The sequence below is a fragment of the Hevea brasiliensis genome, chromosome 16, assembly GCF_030052815.1.
Source record: "Hevea brasiliensis isolate MT/VB/25A 57/8 chromosome 16, ASM3005281v1, whole genome shotgun sequence".
NCBI classification, from domain to species: Eukaryota; Viridiplantae; Streptophyta; class Magnoliopsida; order Malpighiales; family Euphorbiaceae; genus Hevea; species Hevea brasiliensis.
In genome coordinates, this window is record NC_079508.1 from 55824826 (window position 1) to 55843810 (window position 18985).

The following is an 18985-nucleotide window of genomic DNA, read 5'->3' on the forward strand; positions in this document are numbered from 1 at the left end:
ATAACTTGTAACCCCAACATCTTAACTACTAAGATCGTAGATAATTAGTTTTAAAAAATTTTTCCTTTATAGCAATTGCTATATGATTTTTGCAAAAATGTAAAAACTAATTAAAAAATTTTAGTAAATATCTAAATTTTAGTTTTATATTAAAATATACTTACTCATTTATTTATCAAATTAAATTTTAAATCAGTTAATGATAAAGTAAAAATAATTTGATAATAATTGTGGTGACAATGATAATCACAATAATAATAGATTTAATGGTGACAATAATAAGGGATGATGGTGGTGTCACCTGTATATGGAACTCACTAAGATAACATTTGGTTCATCGAAATTGAATTTTTAATTTTCTGAATTTTTTAGAAATTTTAAATTATTAATCAAATTAAATTAAAATTTAATGAAAAATAAAAAAATTAAACAAAAATATTCTGTTTAGTTAATTATTTAATTTAACTGGACTAATTAAAAAAAATAAAAGTTGATTGTATACTATTAATAAAAATAATTATAAATAATAATAATTTATATTATTAATTAAATAAAATTCTATTAGCTCAATTAATTAGTTCTTACTTAGGTATGGAAGCCATTTTGTTGTGAAATATATTTTTTGTACGTAAATAAAGTATTTTTTTAACTTTTTAATAATAATAATAATAATAATAATAATAATAATAATAATAATAATATCATCAAATGCTATCTCAATTCTTGCTACTGGATTAATTTTCAATTTTTTTTAAGAATAAATATTCATTCATGAAGAAAATCAGATGGACAAAGCATCCAGAGCTACAAGACCAGATATGGAAGGAGGAAACTCTTCCATCAAAATGGGTTCGTCAACATCAAGGTTCAATGCAAATTTTGCAAGTGCATGAGCAACCAGATTAGCCTCTCTAAACACATGAAGACAATCGACAAAGCTGCAATCATCCATCTCCATTAAGAGTGATTGGATTCTGGTTCCCAAATACGAAGGCAACACCAATCTCTTCTGCACATGATTAACGAGAAGGAAGGAATCAAATTCTAATGTGAAAACTCGAAACCCAGCATCTCGTGCACGCTGAATACCAAGACAAGCAGCCTCTACTTCCGCATCTTCAGGTGGAAGAGAATGGTCAAGGCGAAAAGCAGCAGACATAAGAATCTCCCCTTTATGATTACGTAGCACCTTTCCTAATCCACAACAAACTCCTTCAATAATTGCTGCATCCAGATTCATTTTCAATGCATCAGTAGCAGGGGCACTAAAGGTCTACTAGAACCATTTGAGAAGTGAAATTGCTGATATTCCTGTAAGAGTGTAGTAGCTCTGGAAATAATTTGATCAGGTGGAACAATAGTCCCCTTAAAGAAAGCTGAATTTCTTGAGTTCCAGCATACAGAATTGATGGAATTGATCTCTATCCAATTTATCCTTGCAAACTTTAAACCACTGAATAAAAGATGAAATGGATGCGGTATAACTGAACAAAAGTGAGATACCTGCCATAAAGTGGAAGCACCAGGACATTAATAAAGAGCATGTGTAATAGTCTCTTCGTGAATGTTGCAACTGGCACACAATGAACTGATATCTACACCTCTTCTATGCAACTTAGATGCAACTCGAAGTTGATTGTTGCAAGCCCTATAGAGAAAATGACGCACTTTGGGAGGAAGGCACAAGTTCCACAAATATTTCCACAGAGTCATATGCAGATCCTGATGAATTAGCTGACGTAGAGTTGCGCTCCAGCTCCATGGCTAAATAATAGGCACTCTTAGCACTAAAGAGACCATTTTTATTACAATGCCAAATCAAAAAATCTCTTTCTCTCGCTAGACAAAGGGGAAGGGCACAAATTTGAAAAGTCAAAGGTAGGAATATCGTGTTAATTAGAGAACTATCCCATCGAAGTTGGCCCTCCCCTAAAAGCATATCAACAATTGCATGTTCATCTAGAATTGAGGGGGGAGACCATACCCAAAATCCATTTGAGCTGGGAGCCAAGCATCTTTCCAAATGCGAAAATCTCTACTATTACCAACTAGCCATCTTGACCCTTTCTCCACTATACATCGGGCATGCATCAAACTCCTCCATGTGTAACTTGGTTGAAATTCACAATCCGCTTCTAAGAAAACTTTCCTAAGATGATACTTAGCGTTGAGGATTTGAGCTAAAATGGAAGAAGTATCGGTTGAAAGGCGCCAACATAGTTTTGAGAGCATGCTAAACCACCATGCGATTTGGATTGGCATAAATGCTTCCCTCGAGCCCAGTGAATCTTCCTTCCATCATTCGTTTTTCGCCACCAAAATCCAGCCATGAGAGACTCAAGCTTATCACAAATAACTTGAGGAATCAGGAAATAACTCATGAAATATGTTGGGATTGATCGAACAACTTCTTTCAAAAGCACTTCTTTCCCCTTGTGAGATATTTTTCCTTCCAGCCCTTGAGTTTTTGTGCTACCCTATCCACTAGAGAGCCAAGCACAATTTTCATTTTTCTTCCAATAACCGCAGATAAGCCCAAATACTTCTGATGTTGATCCACACCTTTAAGTCCTAAAACAGTCAAAATTCCAATTTGACCCAAGGTAGTTTAAAGAAAATTTTATCATATTTTTATTATTAATAAAGTTTTTTAACGAATATTAAATAAGTGAAGATGGTTAAATTCAGCTGGGGTAGCGAGGGTTGATTATGAAGATCTTTTGTTTTTTAGTTTGGAATAAGGGTTATTGCATATTCGTTTATGATCCTTCAATTGAAATCTGCCAATTATTTGATCATCACTTATATGTGGTGCTTTGTATAATAGGTTTTAATTCGTTTAGACTTCTTTCATATCAAAAAAATGAAAAAGGCAATAATAGGATTTAAGCCTCAATTAAAATGGAATTGAGATTTGATCGATATATTTTTTGATTAATATTATAAAATTAATAATAATATTTTATTATAATTAATATCTTTATATATTTTATAAATTAATTTTAATACTTGATATTTTTAAAATTTTTAGTTAAATTTTTAAAAAATAATATTTATCTATTTATAATAAAAAATATTAAGATTAAAGTTTTTATAATAATAAATTTATTAATATCAATAAAAAAATAAATATTTATATATTAAAATTACGGCACAATTTTGATATTAATATTCTAATATAAAAACGTTAGTTGAAGGTGCATTAATATTATACCCAATGCAAAAATAAATGACCTAATTATTTTATATTAATATAGTTTAAGTTTATTAAAGAAAATACTTTTATATATTATTTAGTTATTGTAATTTAACAATATAATTTAGCAAGCTGTACCAATCTAATGAATTGCTGGACAGACATATGTTCTTTTCTCTCCAACTATCTGGAAGGAACTGATCTCAAGCAACCTTTGGTTTTTATCTTTTGGCATATTTGGAAAACAAGAAACGCTCTCATCTTCAACCAGTAGTTTCTGACTCGTCAAGAAGTCATTTCTAAGGCTTTAAAACATAAAGAAGAATTCCTTTTAGCAGTTTCAAGTGATCCTTCTCCACACACCACTCCAGTGCAGCCTGTTATCTCTTGGAATCCTCCCCAAGAGAATGTTATCAAGTTGAATTTTGATGCTGCAGTAGACCGAAGAAATAGTAGAGGGGCTATAGCAGTGGTAGTCAAAGACACTCCAAGTCGCGTCCTGCCATTTTCGAGCCTCTTATTCTAGAAAGTATGGCTTGCTGGGAAGCCACTGTCCTGACTTCCTATCTGGGTATTGTGAAAGTCATGTTGGAAGGAGATTCAGAAGTGGTCATTAAGGCTATAAACTCTCAGGTCCTTCCTTTAGCTATTCAGGGTATTCTTCTAGATGTTTTACAGCTTTCCTATAGGTTTGAAGAGGTTAAATTCTTAGCTGTTCGTGGATCAGGGAACCGAGCGGCTCATTCTCTTGTTACAAAGTTTTTACATGATCCATCCTTTAGATGTAATTTATACTCACAAGTTAAACTTTGTACATCGTTCTATGCCTTTTTGATGCTCTTTTATGAAGTATCTATCTTTACGAAAACAAACAAAAAAAGGGATGCATTATACCGCATGGATGTTGGCATGAGAAGATGCTTATTGGTTCAAGGTTTGAGCCTTGGCACACTCCTTTAAATTTTATTTTTTAATTGAAATAGATTGGATTACTCGTTCTGAATTTAGCCCCATTTTGGTTCAATGGTTTGGTTCAATGGTTTGAACCTCTTTTCACCGGTTGTTATAATTCCGAGTTTAATGATTGAACTGAACCGGACTAGGATCTAGTTTTCGATTAAATTGGTCTAACCAATTGGACTAATACAAATCTAATAACTATGTCCATAAACAAGATCTAGACAACTATTTTAAGAAGTGAGAATAAATTAAAGTGGATCAAGATCTGATTTCCTGATTGACTAATCTAATCGGAATTTAACAACTAGGTCCATAAACAAGATCCAGATAACTATTTTGGGAAGCAAGAATTGGGAATTTAAATGAAGTTCTTGAGTTTTAGTGTCTTTTATTTCCAACCTCTTGTATCTTGTATTATTATTTCCATGGTCAAAGGAAACTGCAAATAGACATTAACATTTACATTTATGTATTATAGTATTTGAATTTAAAATATATATATTTGAATTTAAAATATATATATATATATATATATATATATATATATATATATATATATATATTTAAAATAGTCCTAAATCTTTTTTCCGTACTTAGAAATATTTAAATTATGTGTATATGTAAAAAAAAAAAAAAATTAAAATGTGTTCATATTGACCAAACTGCAAAGTGATAATATTTTAAAGAATTTTGTGGCTTTCCTTTCCTAATATGTCAGGTTAGAATCAAGGAGGATATATACTATCCTGGCAATTAAACCAATTATATATATTTTTTTTCAAGCATTAAAGCGATTAGATTTTCTGCTAACGTAAAAGGATAGGTATATAGTTATGGAACATTCCTTAACAACATTAAATGGGTCAAAATCTTGAATTCTTCAACTCCACCATTTCCTTCCTTTTCTCTCTCTCCTTTGCTTTCCGAGCAATTCTTGCTTCTCTTTTCATATCCTTAAAACCGCCAAAATTCCTTTCTCTTTTTTTTTTCCTCAACAAACAACCCTTTTGATTCTTCTCTCCTCTCGTATTCATAACAAGGTCTTTCACTGCATCGACATCTTCGATTCTTGATTACCTAGAAAACTCTATACATGCATGATCGTGAGGGACTAACAGGGAAGCCTATGATTGGAAAGGGCCACAAGAAATTCTGGTATTTTGTTTTAGCCTCATTTCTTTTATGGTTCTTGTTGCTTTACTCCTATTATTCGGGTTTAAAGATTGATAACAGCCAAACTACCTTGTCAAGAGAAAATTCTGAAAATTTTGTTGATGCCCATGAATCTATTTCTGTTAATGCACATAGAAAAGAAACAGGGGATGTTGCAGAGTCTAGTATGAATATAAATGTAACTGGTAATCCCATCGACAATTTTTTCGTTGGAGGCGATTGGGACAAGTATCTTGATGAAATATCGAAGGTCAGGAAAGAATTAAAACCGGATAATCAAATACATCTTACAGAGAATGAAGCTCAATCTATTAACAAAGTTTTTGATAGGGGGAATGAAGAAGAATCTGATAAGTTAGTGGGTAGCAAGGAAAATGGGGTTGAATCTGTTCCTGTGGAAGAGAAAATAATCGAGGAAGTCACTGAACAGGAGGAAACCATGGAAGATAGGACTGCAGGAGTTGAACCCAATTCTGATTCAGATTTTGAATCATGCTCGGGTAGATACATTTATGTTCATGATCTTCCTAGCCAATTCAATGAGGACTTGATTAAGCATTGTCGATCACTTAGTGAATGGTCTAATATGTGCCCCTTCATTTCAAACTTTGGTCTAGGTCCAAGACTTAAGAATTCTGAAAGGGTGCTTTTAAACACTGGATGGTTTGAAACAAACCAGTTCATGCTAGAGGTCATTTTCCACAACAGAATGAAGCAGTATAAATGCTTAACCAATGACTCATCATTGGCTTCAGCGATCTTTGTGCCTTATTACGCTGGACTTGATGTTGTTCGATATCTATGGAATTCTCATAGATTGATGAGGGATTATTATTCACTTAATCTTGTCAAGTGGCTAAGAGAAACACCTGAGTGGAAAAGATTGTGGGGTAGAGACCATTTCCTAGTTGCAGGGAGGATCACCTGGGATTTCAGGAGACTGACAAATGGCGATTCTGATTGGGGAAACAGGCTTATGCTTTTGCCTGAATCTAAGAACATGACCATGTTAACTATTGAGTCTAGTCCATGGAGCCAAAATGACTTTGCAATTCCATATCCAACTTACTTCCATCCTTCAAGCGATGATGAAGTGTTTCAATGGCAGAATAAGATGAGGAGAATGAAAAGGAGATTCTTGTTCTCTTTCGCAGGTGGCCCAAGACCCAACGTTACAAATTCTATCCGTGGTGAGATCATTGACCAATGCCAGGCGACAAGGAGGAAATGCAAGATGCTTGAGTGTGTGCCTGGTTCAAACAAATGCTACAAGCCTGTTTATGTGATGAAAATTTTCGAAACTTCTACATTCTGCTTGCAGCCTCCAGGGGACTCCTATACCAGGCGATCCACTTTTGATTCAATCTTGGCGGGATGTATTCCAGTTTTTTTCCATCCAGGTTCAGCATATGTTCAATATTTATGGCACTTACCAAAGGATTATACAAAATATTCAGTTTTCATACCGGCAAACGAGGTAAAAAATGGCAAAGCTAGCATTGAGAGGATATTATCTCGGATTCCAAAGGCAAAGATCTTGGCAATGAGAGACCAGGTGATAAAACTGATTCCAGGAGTGGTATATGCAGATCCAAGGTCTACTTTGGAGACTCTTGAAGATGCATTTGATATCACAATCGATGGAGTTCTTGAAAGGATTGAGCAGACAAGGAGGGATATTAGTGAGGGTAAGGATGTTTCTGATAATGGGGAAGAGTTCACTTGGAAGAAAACATTGTTTGGGACAGTAGGGGAACATGAATGGGATCCTTTCTTTGCAAGGTCATAGTGTTTGAGCAGGAAGTAGGAAGAAATGTTAGAGAAGAGAAAAAGATTCTTTATAGTTGTACAAATGATTAACTAGGCCACTGTTTTTTTATTTTTCGGCAACTTCTCCTTTCAATCGGTTTTATCAATTTCCTACATTCTTTCTTTGCTGAAGATATCAGGAACAACAATGTGAGTTTTCTGACAACAAAATTAAAAAAAACCAGAAAGTTAATCAACATGGAGCAGAAGTTTCACCAATGGCAACAAAGCCTTAAATTGTGAAAGCAAGATTAGAATGCAATTGTTGCACATACAATAATTCTGTCATAAACTAATTACTTGTGAGATTAAAATCTTACAAATTTAGAAATAACTCTAACAATAAACAATTTTTATGATGTGCTATGAACCATTATTAGCACCATTGCAACTAGAAGGCTATTTTTATATAATACAATTAGGATGGTAGTGATAGAAACTAATAAAACTATTTTAAAATTATAAATGACAAAAATTGATATATTTTTATCATATATAATTTTATCATATATAATTTTATCATATAAATAAATGTTCCTAATTAAAACTAGATGCTATAACATAATCACTATCATAGTTTTTATGGGATATCAACACTACCCATAAGTACAAAATTTCCATAATCACACAAGAAACTTAAAAAAGGAAAATCCAATATTGTCTTTTTCGATCTTCCCCTTGCAGAACGACGGCATTGCATTTGTGAATGTTTTCATATATGTTAAGCTTGAATATCTGTTAGCGTTTGTAGTCCAACGGTTAGGATAATTGCCTTCCAAGCAATAGACCCGGGTTCGACTCCCGGCAAACGCACTGTTTTTTATTTTTTTTATGTATACGACACCGTTTAAAACAAGGGGACAAAAGCTAGCCAATCGTGCTAGAGAAAAATATGCCAAGTCTCCAGTCCAGCTAGATATTTACGCGCCAAAACCAACCAGAACCTCAAAAAGGGCATTCTCGTAAAAAAATCCTTACTATTTCAACCCAATTCCGTGGCTGCAAACAACGGCAGAGCGTAGATCTCACACTTCTCGAACCGTAACATTTCAGCCTCATGTTCTTTTAATTAGCCTCCTCAACGCTCAACAGTATCCTGAAGCTTCTTGGTTCATGGCTGGCACGTGCACCTCCATCACGCGTCACGTCATCCGATCTTCGATGGTCGAACTATCAAGAACCGCCAGCCGCAGCTGGACTTTGTTTTCGGCCAGGATCTCGATGAAGAGCAATGGAGCGTCCGCGACGTTCGGCGTGCGTGAGCTCGCGACTGCAGCGACAGCGACAGCCGACGGTCCATCTTGTATATACGTTGGGCCTATTGAGACTGCAAGTAAAGAAACCCTAGAAGCTCTCTATCGTCAAGTGAGATGCTTCAGCTTTCTTTTGCTGGTTTATTTGATGCAATTTGTTCATTGATAAAAAATTCCCCCTTCCCTCCACACCACCCCCCCCCCCCCCTCCCTCTTCCCCTTCTCTTTTATCTTTCTTTGTATTGTTGGCCGTGTTTGGTTGCAGAGAACATATAGGAAAGTATATTAATCGAATTTAGAGTTTTAATTTTAAACATTAGGAGCGAGAACATTTGTTAAAAAAAAATTCTGCTTCTTTTTTTTTATTAGAGATTTTTCTTATGGATATTCACAATATTTTTACTTGAACTTTCTTCTATTATTTTCTTAGGGAGGCTAATTCTTACTTTGACCGGCAACAATGAGACTATAACGTGTGGTATTGGATTGATGTTGTTTTTACTTTTTAGGCACGAGATGCGTATTACAGTGGTGAACCTTTGATAGTTGATGACATGTTTGATAGAGTAGAGGTAAAATCATAAGTCATTTTCGTGGATTGGATTTCCAAATTTTTTATTATTTCATCTTTGTTAATTCTTAATAAATTTGAAGCAGTTAAAATTGCGGCGGTATGGTTCAAAATCTGTGGTTAAGTATCCTCGTTGCAGTATTAGGCGACAATCCACCTATGCAGATGCTGAGGTAATTCTCTTTAGAATCTTTCATATAATTACCCTCTCAACTGCCTAGTCTTGAAGCAAATTGGTATACTGCCTGAAAGCAGAGATAGGCACCCAGCTGATGGGGTCATCTATTGCTGATTTTAGTAATCCTACCAAAAATAAAAGAAAATATTGAATTTGGAGGAAATCTTATATTATTTCACGGGGTTTTCCTTTCTTTCCTTTACAAACATAATTCATTTGATCACTTAGACTAGGGTTGGGTTCATTTTATTTTATTTTCTATCTTGTTTCTTGCCTCCACTTGAAGATTGATCGACATGGATGTAGGGCAGGAAGATATATCTCAGGCTTTTGCACTAGCTAGCATATGGATCATCTTTCTTGCATTTGGGATTTCAGCATTGGTTGGGCCTATTATCTACACTGTTGTTCTAGCTTATCAAGATGCATTTGGCTCAGGAATTTCCCAAGGCAGCCAAGCTTCCATAATACAGTTTCTTGCGACAGTGAATGCCATTCTCTTCATGGCAGTGGGAGCTCTGATTGGCTATCCAATTACATCGGCTTCTGGTAATAATTTATGGGTTATTCATAGAACTACAGATTTTGTGCAATTTTGAGTTTAAGTTATTTCAATCATGATGTTTGTGAATTGGAATAGTGCATTTCCAAAGTTGTCTTCAGATTTTTCATTTAAATGGTGTGATTGAGTGTGCTGTGAATGAAGAGAGCAAGTTCTTGGGTATAAATGGTGTAACAAAAGCCAAAATTGGCATGATTGAGTGTGTCATGCTTGAAGGCCAAAGGTTCTGGCTAAATATGCAAGTGGCTTGTAGATCTCTCCAACATGAGTTCACTTTTATAATCTTGAATTTTGTTATGACACTATTTTAATTATGGGGTTTTAACTTTGCTGCAATTATTTGGTCCTTCAATTTACTTATTTTTCCCTATAGCAATTTAATTGCTAACAAAGATGATTAGATGAACATACATAAGAATGGAATCAAAATAAACCCTAAAATCTGTTTTTGCTTGATTGCATCACCCAGTTAAGGTGCTCCTGGGCCTATGGAGGAATGACTTGGTGGCACTCAAGGGAGCATGCCCAAATTGTGGGGAGGAGGTCAGTTCTGATAGATATTATCTTGCATTCATCTCTTTTACTCAGCAGCAGGCTCAGCTTGCATGTATAAAAAATACTCCTTCCGTCCCATAAGAATAGGCTTACTTTCCTTTTTCATATATCTTAAATTATAGGCTATTTTCTGTTTTGAAAGTAGTAGTTCATTTATTAATTTTCTAATATGCTCCTATTAATATGCATTGAAAAATAATATTCATTAGTTCTGATAATAATTTAGTACCAATAATAATTTAGTATTATGAGTTATTTAATTTTTGATGGAGCAATATGAATGGATGGCATGTTAGAAAAAAAAATAAACAAAATTTATTATATTAACTATATTAACTACATTTTTTAAAACTATGTGAAAATAAAATAAACCTATATTTTTGGGACGGAGAGACTAATTAAAACAAAAACCCTGGAATCTTCTACTCTCTTCTGTCTTTTCCACAGTACTGCGGACATGTATATAGCACTATACAAAAACAATATTATGATCTCATGGTCTAACTTATAATTCATTTATCCATCTTTAACAGTTTGGCATCTGTGTACAGGTGTTTGCCTTTGTGAGATCAGATGAGTCTAATAACTCTGCACACAGAGCAGATTGTCATGTATGTGAAAGCTTACTAGAATTCCGCACAAAGGTTGAGGTATTATAATCTGCTGCTGTCTATATCAATTTGGTATTGAATTTCTCACTTAATGAACTGAAATGTCAATGGCTATTTTAACACTCAGAAAATTAAAATTCATGGTTTCTTCTAGAAATTATTTTACATAATATGGAAACCAAAATTTCTCTTTGGGGCAATTGAAAATGTTGCAAGTTAATATCATTGCCATTCTGTAAACTTGCAAATAGCCTTTTCATTCTAGAAGTGTTATATATATATATATATATATATGTATTTTTTTTTTATGTGGCTTCAGGATTGTAGTTAACTGTACAACCCATCCATTTTTCTTCTTGCATCCCAGGATTTTACCAGTTCTATCACCAAAAAGACTGGGAAAATACAGGAGGGGGGAAAATTAATAGGAAAATTTTTAGTGTTATTTTGGATGTTCACCTTGTGTTTGTTGTCATTATGCAGCAAACAGTTTCAACACTGGGAAGACGGTGGGTCTATGGCCGGATATATCTTGTATCACGTAGACGTCAGAGATTGAAGTAAGATCCCAACTAATATATTCAAGCAGCTCTGTACAATATCATGATTCTTTCTGGAGTGTTTTCTCCTTTTACTTAGTTTTAGTGGGTATGTTGAAGTGATCCTTATTCCTGAGAGAGAGTACAACAATAAGAGCCATTGGGAATTTATGTTGTAGAAATACAAGCACTTCACTTACGATTGAAGGATTTAGAACTCATAGAACAAACAAATTCAAATGAATTCATCGCAGCCCAAGATTAGCATCAAAAGATACCCTCTTTCGATTCTTGAATTGAATAACACAAGAATACTTCTGCTTTTAGTTTATGATATATAACTACTAAATAGGAGTTAGGTTGTCTCTGTATTCCTTCTGTAGGTAGAAATGCTAATCATATTGCAGATTGCCTAGCAAAGGCTTCTGGAATTGGGGTACGCCTGCCTTTTCGGCAATCTTGCATCCCTTTCTCATTGCTATCCTTTCTAGCTGTTGTTTCTGTTCCGCATGTGATATGAACATCTTAATTCAATAAAAAAAAAATGACAGGAAGGCTTTTTGCTTGGGTTAGATGATATTTCTTGATGTTTTATTATTAGTGCTGCTGTCAAGGTACAACTTGTTTACCCTCTTTAACCTTCCGAGTTTTAAAGTTTTATTCATGGTTTTTCAAATTAAAGACATTTTCAGAAAGTTTTAATGTAATGATGTTAAAAGACTTGTTTAATGATATAAATAAATAAGAAATTTGTTAGTGACGGTTTAAAAAGCAACCATCCTAGCATTTTCCACATCAAAGGATTGACTGAATTAAATTTGAACCTAATGTGAACCAATCCTGAAAAGCAAGGAATAAAACCCGAATGGGGGGAAACATTATCCCCTGAATCAGAAGAATGAAAAAGGGGGAACCCGCTGTGTTTCAATACGGAAAAATAAAAAAGAAAACTATTTGTCCATAAGCGCACCTTATCCTCAGCAGTCAGCGAAATAAATAGACCACTGATGTTTCAACTAGATTTTACATGATAATCCATAATGAAATAAGATTTCACCATTCTAGTTTTACAATTAAAGTGGACTATAGGACTTTCTTGTCATGCACATGAAAAATTTGACAAAATCATCCTTATTGAAAGGAAACCAAAATACGAATTCTAGTTTATTGGCTTTGCAGCTCATTGCTTTAATGCTCTCCCATCCTAAAGAAAACTATTTGCTTTTTCCACGGATGAGTAATCCAACAAATAAATAATATTTCCTCTCTACAAACTGCATTAATCATTCAAATTGAGCGAATTCAGAATTTTGACTGCCAGATGCGCAGCCCATAAATTGCAACATCTGGAGCAACATCTATGACAACGTTGAACTAAAGATTGATTTATCATCAATGGGAAGTTGACATACTACAAAATCAAGATGTTCCACCATCATAGTGTAGCTAAGTGATAATAATTGCAAGAACTCTCTCATAGTTTTCAGGGCTATGGTGCCTCATCCAACTGATTAAGATCACACAAAGCTTTGATGTGGAGAAGGCGCAAGGAAGCCAAATTGGGGTACCAAGTCAATCAGAAGTGAGCCAAACTGTATACTAGAATCCATGAGAGCTGAAAAAACAAAAAAGATGAAGTAGGGTTTGTTAGTTCGTTTTCTAATTTAACATGCTTGAAGGCCGCATTGCCTTGAAAGAGAGAAATAATGAAGAAAAGCTACACTACCAGAAACAGAGTAATAGAAGCAAAAAGTCCCTCTTGGAGGAGAGCGCCATGACCACCATATTCTTCCTCGTCAACCTTTAATATTATTGAATAATAACCATATATAATCCCAGAGGATATCAAGAGGAAACTGCCAAAAAAAAGAGCAGCAGACTTTAGCAAAGAATTTGCCATAGACAACAAAAGACAATAAAAATTTAGAAAATCAATCACAAGAAATTTCCATAAATAATTTTGAAGATCTAAATGCGTGTGTTGGTGCTTGGTGCAATGTCAGTATCCTCATTTGGTTCACATACAATTTGAACTATTCCTCTACAGGAAGCAATGACATTTTAGCTCAGATGAATAATCGAATGTCAATTATTCAAATTAATCTACTCTAGATATGAAAACTATCATCAAATTGACAATGTAACTCCAAAAATTGTCAACTGTGCTTATTTTCAAATTTAAAGAAGCATGATCCTTCAAGAGGCCAGAACTTGTACATCACTCCAATTCATCCTCTTACTTGTACACCAAGGAGGGAAAACAATCCCCATTGGACACTCCTACAACAGCTACCTCGACCTTGTCCCATTAATATTTAATGATGAAGTACCTAATAATATTTTTCCTAAATGGTCCACCTCAGTGTTACTGAGAGTGCAATTTGTTATGGGAACAAGAGTCGTGGTGTATGCGTGTTTATATATACAGTAACTGACTGGAGAGAGAGAGAGAGAGAGAGAGAGAGAGAGAGAGAGAGAGAGAGAGAGGTGTTTCGAGTTTAATTCATCACCTTGTTCTTGAAAATTTATAATAAGGCAGCTCCAATATGAAAAGGCAGTAAACCAAAGAGAGAGGAAAGTGGGAAAAAAAAATCACATTTTTATTAGAAATTGGAAATGGTTAAATCTGAAATAAATGGGGTGTACACAGGTTCATATTTGAGCAGTAAACTCTTAATTATTTACCATGTAATCTGATTTAAGCATGTGTCCCTTAATATTTTTTATTTGGACCATGTGCCCCTTATTATGTTGCTATCCAAAAACTAACACACACAATAGGAACTCTCTGCACCACTTTTATCTCCTTAGAAGTTGGCTCTCTCTACCTCCAGCAAACAATCGTTTCTCCCTCTTTGACAGATCTGCATCCCTCTCTTTCTCTCTTCCCTTCACTCTCTTTCTCTTTCACCAATTCTTTCCTTTCTCAGGGATTTTTCAAAAATTAAGCAAGATTTTTGAGGATTCAGTTAAAATTCAAGCATCACAAATACTCAAATAATGGAGGATTTGAAGAATCAAAATTTATTGCCATGAATCTGTATTTAATCAAGGGTCCAACAAAACTACCTTTGAAGCACCAAAATCCAATTATAAAATCTTCATTTATCCTGCCAATCTCTTTCTGAAACTTTTTGCCCTCATCAGGAAGCATTACATGAAATGGGGGTGAGAAACTAAGTTGCAGAAGGAAAACAATCCTATTGACAAGTAGATGTCCTAAGTCCCACCTATTTCTAATGTAGCTCAATTTCCGAGAAGATAATTTCCCTTGACACTATTAGACTGGAGATCCACATTAGTAATGCATTTTGAGAACTCCCAAAGGCAATCCCATATATATAGAAAAAGTCCCTCCAAACCAAGCAACTAAATTTCCGAAAAAACACATGAAACCAACTTTATAATGCCCTAGCACTCTACCAGTAAAATATGTTGCTCAACCATCAAGCATTAGCTATTTCTTATGGATAATCATCCATCAGATATTGAATTTGTTATGAAGGAACTGTAAGCATCCATTTGGCTAGAAGAGCTTCTATGAGAGCCACATCAATAATCAAAGGAATGATAATAGGCCTGTGGATTAAAATTCTAGTTTCTTCATGCTCTTTTACTCAATCCATTTTAACTGTATCAGAAATTAAATAAGTGGAAATCTTTGAGTGAACATCAAAAGCCAAAACATTTCTTTTAAGGACATAAATTATGTTTAATTTAGTGGAATACCAGTCCAGGGATTCATAAGTGAAGCATTTATTCCTATTTCTCAAATAACTAGAATCTTGACTCCTATTAAGTCACAATAAAGGCTCAAAACAGGACAATGTAAAGTCACATACAATGGCCATTAGCTTTCTAAATTTCTAATACATACACAAATCAAGGCTTAATTTGGCAGAAGTCCAGTCCTAAGGCTTCCGAGTCAAAGCAAAAGTGTAAACTACTACAATTACTTCAATATCTCAAATCTATTGATCCTTACAAGTCAACAATAAAGCCTCAAAACGATAAAAATTAAATTCTTCAGGCTTATTGCAGATAAAACACATGATCCTAGAAGTTCATCTCCCTAGATTAACCCACGAGCTCCATTAACTAAATTAACACGAAAGCTTAAAATTGATTCCTACAAACATAATTGCATTATAGCTAGAACTAGTGCGTTGTTACCATCAGAATGAATGATGTCTCACACACAGCTAGATCTAGCAAGGATAGATATTTGCAGCATTCCCCTGAGGCTGTTTCCATTATTTGAACCTGTGATGCCCAAGTCACAATGGAATGGAATGGAATGCCCAATTTTGAGTTCAGTAAAGACAAAATGCATTTGGAGACCCTTCTACTTATCCCAAATCTTTCACCAAAGATACTTCTAGTTTTTCCCCCCTTTACTAAAACATTACAATATTCATTTAATACAAAAAGAAATTTAAAAGCAATAAGTTTAGGAAAATGAAAATATTTAATAGAACAAAATAACATTAACTTTTGCCTTGTCAGCATTTTATACGCTATTTTATTCTTTAAAGGGCTTGATTAATCACAAATGAAAGTTTGTTCCCATTTCACCAAAACAAATCACTAAGTGTCCAATTGGACATTCATTTTAAGAAAAAAAGGCCTCCAAATGTGTTTGACCTTCAATAGATACTGGTACCTTACAACAGCTAGATAGAGATCTATAATTTCATTTCTAAAAGTTCTCCTCATTGAGTTGTATGGAGACCTAACATGCTTAATGTTCACATTAATATTAGAATTAAGCTTGAAATACATTTATCCCAATCAGTTGAATTCATGCAAAAAAGTTTTACCCGTTCCACAACCCATTATATTTTCATAAAGAGTGCTGGGTACAGCCTCCTTCTGGAGGCATTCTCAACAGACTATTAGTTTAGCTCTCTAACCTAGATATAACAATCTGAAATTTAATTCTCCACTGACATCATTAACTTTTCAGTGTAAATCATCTAAAATGCTCAAAAAGTTCAAATCCCCATCATAGACAATGAGGGGAAAAAAAGCATCCCACTAACAATGAATTAACAATAATTACGTCTTAATCCTAAACTAGTTGGAATTGCCACTCAGCTCTGTTAAACCCCAAGTCCACATCAATATTACATACCATAGTAACACCCTACCCAATTCTTCTAACACATTAAGAGCATAAATAGAAGTAACATAAATTTTGATGACATCTATACTTGCAAGTAGCAATCACGGCTTCATTTCAAATCCACATGCCTTAGTTATATAGTATGAGAGAGAATGTAGAAGGAAATACAGTGAATGGTAACTGGAAATAGCATTTCAAAAGAGAATTTGCAAAATTATACAGTTAGCAAGCAGAATAAAAGGGTGCACAAGTTCCAACTTACACGGCAATCCATATGCCCCCAACCAAAGGTATGGCACCCCAAAGCAATCCACATACAAGGGCCACTACTTGCCTAATCCAATGCAAGACATCACCCAGCTGATCCTGAAGAAAAAAACAAAAGACATTAACAATCAATAACTCAAAATTATGCTCATAAAGCCCTTATTCCTCACTATACATAGACACTTTGCCCTCAGACATTATATATCTATTACAAACCACTAAATGGTAGTCCAAAGTCTCATTTGGATTAATCGGTTTAACACCACAACCGCTATTAAGCTAAAAGAAATCAGAATACCAGTCTAAATGCGCTGCAGACTGCAGTAGCAGGACCTTCACTGGGTCCATAATGATTCTATGTGTAGTTTATATACTAAATATACCCAATAAAATTGATAACTTGAATATTAAGAAATTAAGAAAAAAATTAAAAATAAATATATAGATATTGAAGATTCAGAAGGAAGTAACCTTGTCCCAAGAAGCCTCTGGATCCAACAATTTGGCAATTTTGAAAGGAGAAAAGTGGCCGTTTTGATGTTGCTGTAATTGCTGATTATTCAATTTAGTCGATTTCCCTTCTTTCATTGCTGGTAAAAACACTAAAAAAAATTTTCCGAAAAAGGAAAATCGAATCTACAGCAAACAAAGAAGTCCAACAACCGAATTTTCAGTTTGGATTTTGGTATTGTGGGTTGAAGAATTGTCAATGGCAGCAGTGGTGGGTCAAAACGAGCTAGGGTTGATTGGGTTGCAGAGAGAGAGAGAGTTAGATAATAGAAATTGAAGTGTTCTCTCCTCTCTGTAGATCTGCAGCAACCAGCAAGCCAAGGATTGGATCACGGAGATTGTTAAATGTTTTAAGTTTTACCATTTTATTGCCTTCTGAATGGAAATTTATGCATTTGGCGTATTCCTGCTTTTAGTGCCCTGCACGTGGGTGTATTTGAGAATTTTCCCTGCACGTGTATTTCTGCTAGCTAATTATCACGTGTAATTTCTTCAATTTTATAAATATTTTTATAAAAATTTTTGAATTTTAATTTTTTAATAAAATATATTAAATTTTAATTTAAAATTAAAATTTTAAAATTAATTTATTATCTATTTTACAAATAAAATTATATAAATCATAAAATAAAATGATACGTTAACTTAAAAATATTAATTTTTAATTATAATAATTTTTATAAAATTAAATTAAAATTTTAAATTTTATAAGAAAATTAAAGTTAAATAATTTTTATAAAAAAAAACTTATGAAATTAGGCGATAGCATATAATATTTATCCTTCTTTTACTTAATCTTTTCATAATATAACATTTTAATTTTTATAATTAATTTTTTTTATAAATGTTTCAAATTTAATGGTAATTAATTTTTTTTTGTTATTACCCAAATTTAAACTATATCATTTACCCATAATAGTGGGAATGAATCTTAATAGTTGAATAAATTTATAGTAATTTTATCTGCCAAAATTATAAAAGAGATGCTTTAACTTCATAGAAAGAGATCTAAATTAATGACTACAATTAATTTAATAAATGGATTCAACTCATGCTCATCACCTTTAAATTATTTAATCCTGTCATGCTTTCAGAAACATAATCTATCTTATTTAAATAATTTCACTTTCAATTAAAAGTAGTGATTGAGATTTTATAAAGTTAAAATTAATTTTTTAAAAGGTGATAATTATTTACTAAAATTTTATAATTAATTTAAAATTTAATGATGAAAATACTAACATGATTTATTAGATTGACCCAAACTAATTTTAATTTTAAAGAATTATTCACAATTAAAAACAATTAATAACACAACTAGGGGAGATCATTTATTATTATATATAAATTCAATTACCACAGTTGAAGCTGATATTTATCCCATATTAAATCTTATGTTTTAATTTAATTTTTTCTATAATCTATTTTTAAAAGTGGGGGATTAAAAAAAATTTTTCCCAATCAATATATAAATAAATTATATAATATATTTAACGCATTAAAAAATATATTTAATAGTCATATAAAACAAACTGCAATGTAGTAAATAATACATGTTAAAATATTTGAATGTAAAATAAAATTTTTAAATATATTTTGTAATAATTTATTTTTTAATTATGAAAATATGAATAATTTTTAATATTTTAAATTAAAAAATTTATTTCGTCTAAACA

The 18985-nt window shown here is 33.1% G+C and overlaps 4 protein-coding genes and 1 non-coding gene across 6 annotated transcripts; 3 read left to right on the forward strand and 2 right to left on the reverse strand.

Annotated features, from left to right (window-relative positions):
* Positions 1–781: 781 nt before the first annotated feature.
* Positions 782–1762, reverse strand: LOC131174669 (uncharacterized). The gene is made up of 3 exons (XM_058138425.1): positions 1669–1762; positions 1445–1503; positions 782–1273 (listed from the first exon to the last, which is right to left on the reverse strand). The coding sequence occupies exons 1-3, from the start codon at positions 1760–1762 to the stop codon at positions 782–784; spliced, it is 645 nt and encodes a 214-aa protein (XP_057994408.1).
* A 3270-nt stretch (positions 1763–5032) lies between these two features.
* LOC110645111 (probable xyloglucan galactosyltransferase GT12) lies at positions 5033–7239 on the forward strand. Its single transcript, XM_058138577.1, has one exon. It carries the CDS (start codon positions 5250–5252, stop codon positions 7116–7118), a length of 1869 nt encoding a protein of 622 aa, XP_057994560.1. The 5' UTR covers positions 5033–5249; the 3' UTR covers positions 7119–7239.
* A 640-nt stretch (positions 7240–7879) lies between these two features.
* On the forward strand, positions 7880–7951 carry TRNAG-UCC (transfer RNA glycine (anticodon UCC)). The gene has a single exon. It is a non-coding gene; the product is annotated as a tRNA-Gly (tRNA).
* Positions 7952–8118: 167 nt separating this feature from the next.
* On the forward strand, positions 8119–11733 carry LOC110645112 (PGR5-like protein 1B, chloroplastic). 2 transcript variants are annotated; one of them, XM_021798152.2, is made up of 7 exons: positions 8119–8503; positions 8901–8963; positions 9049–9135; positions 9452–9689; positions 10172–10245; positions 10809–10901; positions 11352–11733. In XM_021798152.2, exons 1-7 carry the CDS (start codon positions 8252–8254, stop codon positions 11430–11432), a joined length of 888 nt encoding a protein of 295 aa, XP_021653844.2. In that variant the 5' UTR covers positions 8119–8251; the 3' UTR covers positions 11433–11733. The 2 variants fall into 2 exon arrangements, with proteins under 2 accessions (XP_021653844.2, XP_021653843.2); XM_021798151.2 differs by having other exon boundaries at positions 8126–8503; positions 10809–10907.
* Positions 11734–12657: 924 nt separating this feature from the next.
* Positions 12658–17677, reverse strand: LOC110645113 (uncharacterized). The gene is made up of 4 exons (XM_058137545.1): positions 17271–17677; positions 16795–16898; positions 13134–13263; positions 12658–13022 (listed from the first exon to the last, which is right to left on the reverse strand). The coding sequence occupies exons 1-4, from the start codon at positions 17385–17387 to the stop codon at positions 12984–12986; spliced, it is 390 nt and encodes a 129-aa protein (XP_057993528.1). The 5' UTR covers positions 17388–17677; the 3' UTR covers positions 12658–12983.
* Positions 17678–18985: the final 1308 nt, after the last annotated feature.